Source organism: Diceros bicornis, chromosome 28 (assembly GCF_020826845.1).
Source record: "Diceros bicornis minor isolate mBicDic1 chromosome 28, mDicBic1.mat.cur, whole genome shotgun sequence".
Classification (NCBI taxonomy): Eukaryota; Metazoa; Chordata; class Mammalia; order Perissodactyla; family Rhinocerotidae; genus Diceros; species Diceros bicornis.
The window spans coordinates 35266840-35280199 of record NC_080767.1 but is presented as its reverse complement, the minus strand read 5'-3'; the positions used below and the strand labels follow the sequence as shown (position 1 = coordinate 35280199).

At 43.8% G+C, this 13360-nt stretch overlaps 1 protein-coding gene across 16 annotated transcripts in view; it reads right to left on the bottom strand.

Annotated features, from left to right (window-relative positions):
- The window catches only part of RALGPS1 (Ral GEF with PH domain and SH3 binding motif 1), a 286272-nt gene that overhangs the window by 51968 nt on the left and 220944 nt on the right, over positions 1 to 13360 (bottom strand). For all 16 annotated transcript variants that reach the window (XM_058524068.1, XM_058524069.1, XM_058524070.1 and 13 more), the window contains one exon: positions 1537 to 1674. In XM_058524068.1, coding sequence (XP_058380051.1) covers positions 1537 to 1674 — 138 coding nt within the window. The remainder of the gene's footprint in view (positions 1 to 1536; positions 1675 to 13360) is intronic.

Genomic DNA, 13360 nt, shown 5'->3' with positions numbered 1-13360 from the left:
GATCTCTGCCCCTTCACTGTGAGATGCCAAGGAGGCCATTTTGTTTCTCTAGAGCCTCAGTGTTCTCGTCTCTGAAATGGGCATGACTCCTGCTTCATCAAGAAGCTGAGAACAGCGAAGATGTAGGTGGAGATGACAGCAGTAACAGTGAGCGTGCACTGAGCACTAATGAACCGTCGGGCCATGCTCAAGGCTCTGCACGTACCATGTCCTCATTTTTACTGACGAGAAAACCTCAGACGTAGAGAGGAGAAAGTGACTTTTCAAGAGGCACAGCTGAGATCTGAACCAAGTCCGTCTGACCTCAAAGCCACGTCTGTAATTGCTCTGCTGGCCAGTGGGACGAGTGTCCATGTGCTTGTTCAAGGAAAGGGCCTCAGCGGGTGACGACTGAACTGGGAACGCAGTCCCCTCCCTGTTCCTCCGGTCAGAAGGAGAGCTGATCTGGAAGTGCAGACCTCACCCCACCCTGGGGTGCTTGTACGGGGCTCATGAGTGGGCCTGTTGCTTCAGTGAATGCCCCCTGCAGGAACCCCATGCTGGCTTCCCTGCGGCCTTCCCAAACGGAGGCTGGTGCTTCTCACGCCCTGTATACTGTAGGTAGGTTGGTTTTTTTCTTTCTTGGCCCCCTTTGCTGTTCCCAGACTCCTCCACCCTCTTGCGAAACCCTGCTCCACAGAGGCACACTGCTGCACCTCTACCACCCGTTCCTCTTGTCACTGCTGACTTCTCCTGATGGCCCTCTGGGCATTCACTGGAGGACTGGAGACCTGGCTCCCAGTGGAGCTCCACACCCCCAAGTCCACTGGCATCTTGGGGGAAATCAGTGTCTACATGGATCACCCATCTAGCACTCTGAGTTCTCAGTTCCTTGACCTCATCTCCAACAACCATCTCCTCCATCCATCTCAGACACTCACCATCATGGTCACACTTTGGATCTGGTCATGTGTAGCAGAGCCTGGCTAGTTTTTACCCAGTCCTTTCCCCTTTCCTTCCAGGACCATAGCTAGATGACATTTCCTTGCATCCCTCAGCAGAGGCGACGTGTGCCACTTGCATGTCTGGCCCATAAAACCAACCCACTCTTGTATGAGTCTCTCTCTTCCTCCATCCGCCAGCTGGATGTAGAGCTCAGAGAAGGACTCTGAGGCCACGGGACATGGCAGAGCCACAGGATGAAGGAGGCTGGGTCCCTGAATCTGCCCTCAGGAGCTGCCCATAAAGCTCTTCATGAATGAATGACCTGGAAGCCAGACAGACTGGACTCTGCCACTCATTAGATGTGTGATCTTAGACACATGACTAAACTGTTTTCAGTGTCAGTTTTCTCATTTGTAATCGATAGGTGGTAACATCTAGTTTGCACAGTCTTTGAAGATCAAGCCTGTGTGTAAAAGATCTAGCAAATATTTGATGCTCAAGGGATTAAAATGAAGAGCTTTGTGGGTTTCTAGAGCTTTCTCACCGATAAGGTGCTGGAGCCAAGTTTCAGTGATGTAAGATTGGACAATTCCAACAACCGAGGGTACTAACCATAGCTGCAAGAAACTTGTAAATCAGCAATTATTCGGAGAATATTGTTCATCTGATTGGATCTTTGTTCATTTTCCATGATGCTGCCTGAGGCAGGATATGCAGAATCGATGTAGATTAAATCCAGCAGATAGATCCCTAAAATTAAAGAAGACATTTAATGATGGAGGTGCTCACCACTAATCAGAACAAAATAGCACAAAACAGCACTGCTCTGTTAGAAGGTATAAAGGGTGACTTATGGAAAACCAAGATCCTGTTTGGACTTCAATTCCAATCCTGACTACTAATTTTTCACAGAGACTGCTCAATTATAAATCAAACATCTGAGCCACAACCAAATGAATGCTGGCAAGATTTTAGCATTTCTAGTCCATACACTCTCCAGCAACAAGGGTTTTTACCTGTAACCCGACTGGAAAATAACAGGACATGAAAGTGATGAATGAATACTTGTGTTTTTCAGCAACCAATGAAGTTTAATAAGTCTAAGGTGTTACATCCAGGAGAACACTATTTGGATTGAATTCAGTTTTTCATTTATTCACTTAGCTGTGTGTCCGTCTATTTGTCTATCTATCTGTACACACACACACCCCCACATACACATACACACCCCCAATATCATAAAATAAATAAAGGACAAGAGAAGAAATCAAAAAAGCAACGGTCCTTGGTACAAAGAACTAAGGCTAGACAGAGCATTCTCCTGAGGGTGCTTAATAAGAAAATAACGTGTGATACAATAACATCACTATGACAGGCCAGTGTTGAGCCTTGACATGGCCTCATGACATCACCCCAGGGGGAATTCAGGACAAGCCACCTGGCCAGGGATGGGAGAAGAGGACTGGCTGTGCAGCATGATCCACTACACAGATCTCAGCTGACGGGCTTGCTGCAGGGCCGCAGTTCAGTCTCTCTGGAGACGTGCACGGACAATGGATGGCATGCCCTTCCAGCAGCCCCCCATAAGTACTGCCACTATACCCATAATACTGGTGCAGTTGAGCAGGAGTAGTGATATAAAGCAGAATTCAAGGCAGAAAACATTGAACAAGGCAAAGAGGAGTGACTGATATTAATGAAAAGCAGAGTTGATTGAGAAGATCTAATGATTACAAATTTCACAGAGCAACATTGCATCAAAATACACAAAGCAAAAACATGCCAGAAATGAAAAATGAATCAACAAAGCCACAACCATAGAGGGAGCCACTGGCGTGTCCCTTCTAGAATTTGTGTGTGTATACACATGTGTATGTACAATATAAAAATATATACATACAGATATATGTATGTATGTGTGTATATATGAACATAGTATTTTAGTAACAAAATTAACAAGCTTGGTGTTATATAAATGAAAATATAATTCTTTTCAAATACCTATGGAATGCTTACAAAAATTGATTACATACTAGACTATAAAGAAAAGCTCAGTAAGTTCCAAAAAGTAAAGGCCATATTATCCACATTCTGCGATCTTACTTTACGTCTAGAATTTAACAATAAATATAGAAAAAATTCTAACCATTTGGAAAACGCACACACACTCAAAAGCAACTCTTAGGTCAAAGAAAAAGCAAAACATATAAAATAAAAAACCTATTCGAAGACAATGGCAATGAGAACACTACATATTAAAATTTATGGGACCAGACCAAAGTAGTAACCACAGGAAAATTTATAGCCTTAAAAGTTTACTATTAAACTACGAAGAATTGTTACTAAGGTAATTAACCAGGTACTTAATATAAAAGTTATGGTTTTTCTGCATGGATGAATGAGCACTGCAATGACTTATAGGTTCATTACGTTACTTGTCTCTACAACAACCCATTTTATAGAGGAGGAAAAGGAACCTCAGAAAGGATGTATAACTCGCTCCTGGTCACATAGCTGGTAAATGATGGAGATGTGAGTCGAACCCAAGCCTGCCTCCCCGGAGTACACGCTTCCTGCCATCACAGTGGACTGCTGGTGCTGGATACCATGAGTCATTCGTCTGCTTTTAAAATAGCTACACATTGTTACGGGAAATCATTAAATCACAGAAACATATGCTAGCACTTCTCATAGGAGCCATTTCCACTTCTTTTCTTTCTAGTGGCTCCACGTTTCCAAAATTTTAGTAATTAGAAATAGTTTCCCTTGTACAGAAGTTCCAAGTTTAAGTAGGTTTAAATCTACAGATTTATTCTTTCTCTTGACTGTGTTTTTCCTCTCCCTTCTTAAAAATGTAACTCAGTTACCTCCCCAAGGATTCAGCAATGGCAATCCTGAAAATCCCATTCCTGCTGCAACCACAACAAAAGCGTCCTCTGGTGCTGAGCATGAGGTGAGGGGATGAGGACCAGGAGGCAGCTTTGTTCCAAATGCAAACTTTGTGCCAACTTGAACCCAGCTGACTCCCAGGAGCAGAGACACTGAGGACCACGATAAGGGAAAGGGGAGAGAACTAAGGCTTCCTGAGGATTTACTATAAGACAAGAATTTACCCTCCTCAAGTCTTGTGATCCTCCCATCAACTCTGTGAAGGATGAGGAGAAAACTGAAGGTCAGCGAGATTAAGAAACCTGCCTGAGGCCTAACAGTGAGTGCGCAGGACTTGAACCCAGGTCTGTCTGGCTCCAGCACCTGTGTTCTGACCCCCTCACCGGCCATCAGAAACACACAGGGAATCAACTTTTCTCAAGTAACACCCTCAGCATGGAAGGCTCACCCTATGCTGCCCTGGAGGACTGGTGATGGCCCCTCTGCTGCCTCTCAGGTCAACGGCTCTGCAAATGCGGCCTGAAGAAGCTTGTCTTTGCACACTATTTCTACCCCCAGCCCCACTTGCACCCTGGGAGCATGGGGAGCTCACTACTTCATAAGAGCAAATTCAACTGTCAGAGTTCATTGCTCCCCTCCACAAAGTATGCGGACTCCAACACCCAACAACCAGGACCTGAGAGCACAGGCCAAGGCCACGATGTACTGAGGACTGGGGGACCTCCCAAAGGAGGCCTCCTGGCCCCAGTGACCTGGCGAGACCTTCAGCCTCAGCAACACCTGGACAGAACCTCCATATAAACAGCCTTTCACTCCCACAACAAGAACTGCTCCAAAAGCAGCAAATCTTCTACAGTTAATACTGCACAAATCCAGGGAAATCTTTTCAGTATTGTTATTAGGCCATAACTGGAAATATTTAAAGCCTAAACCGTCATGAAATCATAAGAACAGCCACTTCCCACTTGCACTGTGGCTGTGCTGGGCTAAGCCCCATACAGTCAGTGCTTACCACAACTGCAATTTCATACTGATTTGTATCATTCATGCATTTAATGTCTGATTCTCCCCGCAGACTTAAACCCCTCAGAGTAGGAAGTGGGTCTTGCTCCATGAGCTCAACCCCCAGCAGCTGGAGCAGAGCACACAGGAGCTGCTAAAGAGGTGTTAGTTGAACAAAGGAATGTATGGATGAAGGCATATTTTATTTAATCCATACAATACAATCCAATAATACAACTCATGAAGAACATTACCCTCATTCTGTAGCTGAAGAAAGAGACTCTGAGAGTCAAGTGATGATAATAATAATAAAACTGAGCACTTACAACGTGCCAGGTTCTAAGCTAAGAGCTTTGCCCAGATTATTGATTCGTAACAACAACACTGTCGTCAGGGAGGTTTTATCTAGCCTCATTTTACAGAGGAAGAAACTGAAGCTGAGAGGGTTGCATTGCTTGTCTGAGGCCACCCAGCTGGGAAGTGGCAGAGGCAGGATTCGAACTGTCTGTCCAGGCTGCCATACTGTCAGTCCCTCTTTTGTCCCAGCCAGATCCTCTGGTGCCCGGCAACCAGTGAGGCAAGATGGGGGCATAGTTGAACCCAGAGGTATCCAGGCTATGGCTCTCCCTGCCTGATTCCCCCTTTGAGGTCAACACTCTCCAAGAGGGCTCAAGGCTGTACTGTGGCTACCTCCCCCTGCTACATCTTCCACCTCCTCTCCACTGCCTCCCTGGCACCCATTGTGACATATCTGTCCTGGGTCCCATCATCAGTGGCCCACCCAGACTGGCAGCTCTGCCATGTGACAGGCAGCTGTGGTCTAAATGGGAGTATGGGGCTTGGAGCCAGGAGACTTGGAACCCTGGCTCTGCCACTTACCAGGTGGGTGGCCTCAGGCAAACCTTTTCACCTCCCTGGGCCTCAGTTTCCTTGACTGTGATGGGGGTAATGATGGTGGTTGTGAGGAATCTCCCGCCCCAGAGCCTGGACCACTGAGATGCCCAAGAAGCTGGGCTGGTGTCGAGCCTGGCTCCATGGCGAGGCCTGACGTGGAGTAGCACTGGGATGCCCACGGGAGGGATGCGCCCAGCAGGGTTTGCCATAACCATAGAAGGCACCCAGATGCTGACCATGTGGTGGCCACCCACCTCAGACAGGCCAGCACTGGAAGCTTCTGTCTGGATTGGGACAGCACAGCTGGGACATCTCACCTCCTTTTCTATTTATACAGAGTTACTGCAGCAGACAACACTGTGTTGTGGGTCTTGTTAAGATGGACAGTAATTGGACCAGCCACCGTCCTGGCTGCCGTGGGGCTGAGCAGTGCCAGGGACTCTGCCTAGACTGGGAGGTGCAGATGTGTCATAGGAAACAACCGTAACAGCAACAGCCACTGTCTGTGATAGGAAAGGCTGGCCTTGCCGGTACCACGGCATCCTCGCAGCTACCAGCACAGTAGGTGCTCACATTTCCTCATTTACAGATTAGGAAACGGAAGCTGAGAGAGGAAAAGTGACTTGTCCAAGATCACACAGCTTGCGAGGCGGGGAATCAGGATTTGAATTCAGGCCCGACTCCAAAGATTTGAGACAGAGAGCAATGCTGAGGGCTGGAGGCTGGGAGTCATTGGCTAGCACAGGGACAAGGGTCCCAGGCACAGAGTTGGGGGTGTGAGGACCCCTGCTGTGGCCTCCCCTCCCCACCCAGGACACTGCTGGCAGCCAGCATCTGCCCTGTGGCTTGCAAGCCTGCAGACTGGACCTCCTCTGAGATGGACAGCTACCCAGAACAAGCTTCTGCTCTGCTCCCTCTTCCATGTCCCATACAGGGTCTGGCGACACTGCTGTGGCTGCAACAGAAGCGCCAACCAGACCGCCATGGTGGGGCAGAGAGCCCCGGGGCCGGGAGTGAGCAGCCCTCCGCTCGCTCTGCTGTGGATGCCCTCCACAGCTGGGCTGGTCCCAAGCCCTGGGGCATGTGGCCAAACCTTCTTCCTGACAGTGAACCCAGGCCCCCCACCAGGGGTGTCCACAAGACGCTCCAGCCCCAAGGAGGGAGTGCCAGGCTGACAAAGGAGGTGCTCTCCTGAACAGACACCTTCTCTTAAGCTGAGGGACACCATGCTCCATGGCGTGGAGCCCACCCGAAGCTGGGCGCTCTCAGCCTCCCAGAGCCAAAGCCTGCGGCTGGCACCCAGGCTTCGCCGCAAGCCCAGCAATTCACTGCTCTCTTGTTTCTCCCATCGCCACCCGTCTCACTTCCATCCCAAGTCTGGTTTTGGTTTTTCTCACACAGCTATCTATTTAATAAGGAAAATTCTGCTGTGTTGAGGGGAAAAAACCCTCCACAGCATAAAAATATGCCACATTTCCATCTTATACTTTCCATTTTCTCTCTCTCTCTCTTTTAAAGTTTGAGATGAAAGACGTTTTTCCATGTTCTCCTGTTCTGCCTTGAAAAGATCACTTTCAAACTTCAGAAATGAGGAGTGCTGGCACCCCGAACTATACTTGTGTGGTTTGATCACATAAACTGTCTCGATAAATTCCAAATGAAATAACAGAGCAGCAGCTCATTAGGGCTTTTTTCAAGAGAGCACAAAGCAATTCCATCTACTGCAGGAGGAGGTCTCAGCAGGCAGCTCAGGCTCCCTGTCAGATGCAGAGGACTGTGAGTATTAATTAGTGCCCACTAATTAATATCAATCATGCAAAACACAGACTTCAGAACAGATCCTTATTTAAAGAATATTCCTTATATGAAATGTGTTGGAAACTTACTGACACTGAGACAAATGTTTCCTAGGTCTGCAGAAAGGGGGCAGACCCAGACAGTCACATGTCAGGTGGTCAGAGACCATGTTTCTTGGAGAGCACATGGCCTCATTTATTTCTTGGTGTTGAGTCTCATGAATCACAAAGGCACGTGGGCAAAATCCTGCAGCCTACATAGAATTCTGGGGTCCAGGGGGGGCAAATCTCTTCCTGACTCCCCGAGGTGAAATGACGACAAGACCACAGATCCCCTCAGGCCATGGGGATTACCTGGTAATCCTCAGGTGCAACGGGGTAACCTACTGTTTGCAAATATTCTGCTAGAGAGGTATGGGACCTTACAGCACGTGCTGGTATTCTGATCAGCAGTAAGAAAGGGTGTGAGGAGAGGGCATTAATTTGGTTATTATTATTCAGCTTGTTTTGCACTGGACACTGTGCTAAGTAAATTACTATCTCATTTAATCCTTCAACAACTCTGTTGGCAGGAGAAAAGAAACTGGCACTTTTGTCTGCCTAATACCCACTCTCAATTCTTTTGAAAACAGCCTTCAATTTTCCTTTGGGGGAAATCGTACCTCCCATACTCATAACCCATATGGTTTTGGTAGGTCTGGAGCAACTCCACTCCATTCCGTGTCCCAAGGGTAAAAACAAATTATGAAAATGAACCGTCTGGGAAAGAAAAAACCTTCCAAATAATTCAGACATGAAAGAAGAAATTGAAATTAAAATCACAAACTATCTACATATGGGATGCAGTCAAAGCCACAATACTCATAGAAAAATCCACAGCCTCAAATGCTTATATTAATAATTAAGAAAGATAAAAAAGAAATCAACTTAGTGTTCATTATAGAGAATTAGAAAAAGAACAAAACAAAGCAAAAGAAAGTAGGAGACAATAATTAAAAATATAAAAGCAGAAATAATGAATTAAAATAAAAAAGCACTGTAGAGTGATAAATAAAACTAAAAGTTAATTCTCTGAAAAAGTGAATGAAGTAGACAATCCTTTGGTATGTACGATGGAGAAAAAAAAGAAAGAAAACACAGATGTGCATTGTTAGGGATGAGAGAGGGAATATGATTCCAAATATGGAGAAGATGTTAAAATAGTAGTATGTATAATTTTTATGCCAACATATTTGAAGATCTAGATAAAATGGGCGCTTACTAGGAAAATCTATCTTCCCAAAATTGTCGCAAGCAAAGGCAAAAACCTTCAACTTACCAAATAAAGAGAAAAATATTAACAATATTAAAAGATATTATAATTAAAAAGTATAACATCCAAATGGTTTTATGGAACCCATCCATAAAACCTTAAAAGAAAAATTAAATGTTATTTAAACTGTTCCAGAGCACGGAAAAAGTCAGAAATATCTGCGGTTCTTTTTATGACTCTAGCATAACCATTATACCAAAACCTGACAGAGATGGCATAAAAAAGAGACCAATCTCAATAAAGAGCCACAGATTCCAAATACAGCATTAGCAAATAAAACTCACCAGTGTTTTTAAATAATAAGGTTAGCAAATCAAATTAGCAGTATATTAAAGAATAATAAAGCAAATAGGTTTATTACAGGAGTGCAATGATATTTCAACAAATGATCTTGAGAGATGCTGAAAAGTCACTGATAACTTTAGTATCCATTCCTGATAAAGCACTGAGCTAGGAATAGACTTCCTTAATCTGATAAAGGATGCATGGTGGAAAAACTAAAACAATATTCTTTTTTTTTTTTTTTTTTCAGAGGGATAAATTTATCCCAAATCATTTTTTTTTTATTGATGTTTTAATGGTTTCTAACATTGTGAAATTTTGGGTTGTACATTTTTGTTTGTCCATCACCCCATATATGACTCCCTTCACCCCTTGTGCCCACCCCCCACCCCCACTTCCCGGGTAACCACAGTCCAGTAAAACAATATTCTTAATATTGAAATCTTCTTAACAGGAACAAGGCAAGAATACCTGCTATTCTGCTATCATTTAACACTATTCTGGATGCACAAGCCAATGAGATAAGACAAGACAAAGAAACGTGGTATAAACATTAAAGACACACAACATCGCCATTATTTCCAGGTGATATAATTAGTCATCCTATTAGTTATACAATTAGATAATCTAGCATAATCAATTGAAAAACCAATACAACTAAATAACAGAGTTAAGTTCAAAGTAAATATACATAAATCAATAATATTCTTATACCAGCAATCATCAGCTAGAAAATGGGAAAAAAGGAGGTCTTATACAGTAAAAACAAAACTATAAAACTCCTGGGAAGAAACTAAAAAAAGAAATATGTAAGACCTATATGAATAAAACTTATTTGACAGAAAAATTATATAACATTTATTAAAATTAAATATGCACACATCCTGGGATTATTAATCTTTCTTTGAAAAATTTACTTTACTGAAATAAAAGCACAATTCATACAAATATGAACCTTTTCTCTACATTTCTTGTATTTTATTTGTCATAATGAGAATGTAACACTTTGGTAATTAAGATAAAAACTAATAAAGTAAAAATACCTTAAGGATATGAAAGAAGATGTAAATAAATGAAAAAATATATGATATTCCTAGATGGTAAGACTTAACATTGTAAGGATGTCAATTATTGCATAATTAATATATAGGTTTCATATAATTCCAAAATTGATTACAAAGTTCACCTGGCATGAAAAGAAAACATTTTTTGAAAAGAAGAATGCAGAAAGAGACTTGTTATACAACATGCTATGAAGCTACAGTCATTCAGCAGCGTGGTGCTGCCACAGAGTTAGACAAATCCACAGCATGGAGCAGGGAGCCCAGCAACGGACGCACGCAGATACGGAAATTTAGCAAAAGATAAAGGCACATTTTAAGTCAACAGGGAAAGGATAAACGGTATTGGGATGAATACTTATCCATTTAGGAAAATATAAAGCCGGGTGCCTACTTCATTCCTTAAAATAGAATAAATTCCAGATGAATTAGGATTGAAATCGAGATAGTAAGAAAAGTACTAGAATAAAACATAGGAGAATCTTTTTATAACCTTAGGGTACACAAAGGCTTAAGTGTAACATGAAACCCAAAGCCAGAAAAGACAAGACTGACATACTGGATTACACTAAACACACAGACACACACACACACTTGTGCACGATCAAGGAAAACACCACACACAAAGTTGAAACACAATTCTCAAAGTGGGAAAAATGTTTGCAATTTATAAGACAGTCAACAGTCCTAATATATAAAGAAATCCTACAATAAATGCAAATAACGTTGTAGAAGATGGTCAATAAAGATGTGACAGAAGCCCAAGTCTCACTAATAACCAAGTAAGTACAAATTAAAACAAGTGGTTTTTTGCCATTTATAGGGGCAAAGGTCAAAAGGTTGATAATACTTAGTGTTGATGAGAGCGTATGGAAACAGTCACTTTTATACAAGGTTGACTGTAGCGTAAAGTGATAGAAACTTTTGGGAGAAGAATTTGGCAGTATTTACCAAAACTTTCAGATATGTATTTTCCAGGATCCAGCAATTCCACTTCCAGAAATTTATTCTATAGCAATACCACAAATTGGCAAATATAAACAAGGAATATTCTCTGCACCACTGTTTGTAATTTATAATTGTAAACAATTGCATGGTTTAAATGATTTTATATGCAAGCAGTGGAATATTATGCAGCTATTTAAAGGATAAAATATATATTTCTAAGAACTGACATGGAAAGATATCCCTGGTGTGTTTTTAAGTGAAAAAAATCTGGTATAACTATATACACACACACACACCTATAATGAGATATACATACACACATGCGAGAGAGAGAATACATTGCCCAATCTGTTAATGATAGCCATCTTTAAGGATGGAATTTTAGAGTTATTTTCTACTTTCTACAGTTTTATATTTTTTCAGCCTTTGGCTATGAACATGTACCACTTTTAGAAATATAAAAGAGCAAAATCTTCCTTCCTTCCAGCTTTCCTTCCTCCCTTCCTTCCTTCACTATTAAAGAAGCAAACACCTTTTTGGCAGGGAGAAGGGAGGTAGTATTTTACGCAATGATTTTCAGAGCATTCCTAGCTCTTGTTGAAGACTTGGTCTTTAGGTTTCGATTTACAGGCCACAGACCTTTACCGGCTGCCCCGGATCTTGTCTCCAGGCCATTGTTAACACTTCATTATCTCCTGACTCCTCTCCCTGCCTTTGGTCTCTCACCTTCAACCATTCTACACCCTGCGATCTTTCTAAAACCCAATCAGACTGTGCCCTTCCCCAACTTAAAATTACTCAACTTGACTTTCCATCCCCAATGGGCAAGTGTTAATGGCTCCAGGTTCTGCCTAGGCCTGCGTCTCTGGCCTCTTCTCCCACCCTCTTCTCACGTGATGCTCCAGCTGTGCAGGCCCCTTGCAGTTCCCTGGACGAGCTCTCTGCTCCGTGCCTCTGAGCTTGGCAGAGGCATTTCCTCCCCTTGCCCATTTGGCCTCCTTCTCGAGCTGTTAGCTGGCTCCTCCTGGAGCATGCTGCCCTTCCCTCGATTACAGCATTTATCACACGCTTCTTGAGGACCAGGGCTGTGTCTTATCCATCTCTGCATTCTCAAGGGACCAGCACCAAGCTTAGCACGGAGTAGGGGCTCAGAAAATGTTTGGGAGACAACCAGACTGGATGTTGAGTCTTGATTTGCACATACATGACTCTTCAATCTGGCCTCTGAAATTCCACTGCTCAGTGGAAGAGAGTAGCCATAGCTGCCAGGCACCCCACTCCACAGCCACCCTGTTTAGGGTCAGCCCCATGTTCTGGTATCTCCAAGCTAAATACCCATATTTCTCTGAGTGCTATAAAGGGCTTCCAGAGTAGCTAACGTCACCAAAAGGAAATGCAAGATGATTCCCCCTGTGGAAGCCTCGGAAACCTGCCTCATATTGGGTAGAACCGAGGCTGCCCACGTGCCAAGGAAAACACTCCAGAGCTTGTCTTTCCAACCCTGGCTCAGACATTTGCTACTGTGCACAGAAAGGCTCCCTGGACGTCCGTGGCCACCAGGATCCCGGCCAGAGAGTGAGCTCACAGACGGCTGCTTCAATCACCAAGTATTTTCCACTTCCACTAATGCGCTCACATCAGTATCTGTGACCACACTTCACCTAGTCTTTAAGTACAACAAAAAATAATGGAGGCAAAGGCAAAACTGTTAGATGTAGTCATTACTCAGTGGAAACCGTGTAACAAAGCACGACAGTCTAAACCTCAGTCACCAATCCTTGCATTCTCTGGAAAACAAGCACCAGATTTTCTGAGGGTTAGCTAGATCTAAACTGATTTTCACTTTCTTAAAGCAAATTCTTTTCTGATTTTGCTGAAATGAAATACCGAAAGACTCCTTGGGCCCCTTTGGAAGGAGGAAGGCATCTGACTACTTATTTGTGGTTTTCAGGCCCAGGTGTTTTGCTCTCTCCCTGCCTTTCTCGATAGAGATGAGGAGATGCGAGTCTGCACAGGCCTGTCCTAGAAAACCTGCTTTCAGGGAGCAGGGGCTCCTCCGGTTCCACAGTGGGGCCATCTCTGTGGCTCCACCCTTCTCCAGGACACATTGTGTACACGAAGTGCTCGGCCCAGCCAGATCCAGCTGGCCCAGGGCAAGCCTGGCCTTTTCCAGCCCTACTCCATTGTCTGGGTCTGCTGGTGGGGCTACTCCCACAGAGCTTGTGTGCCAATCTCACCAGCGGGGAGGAGCA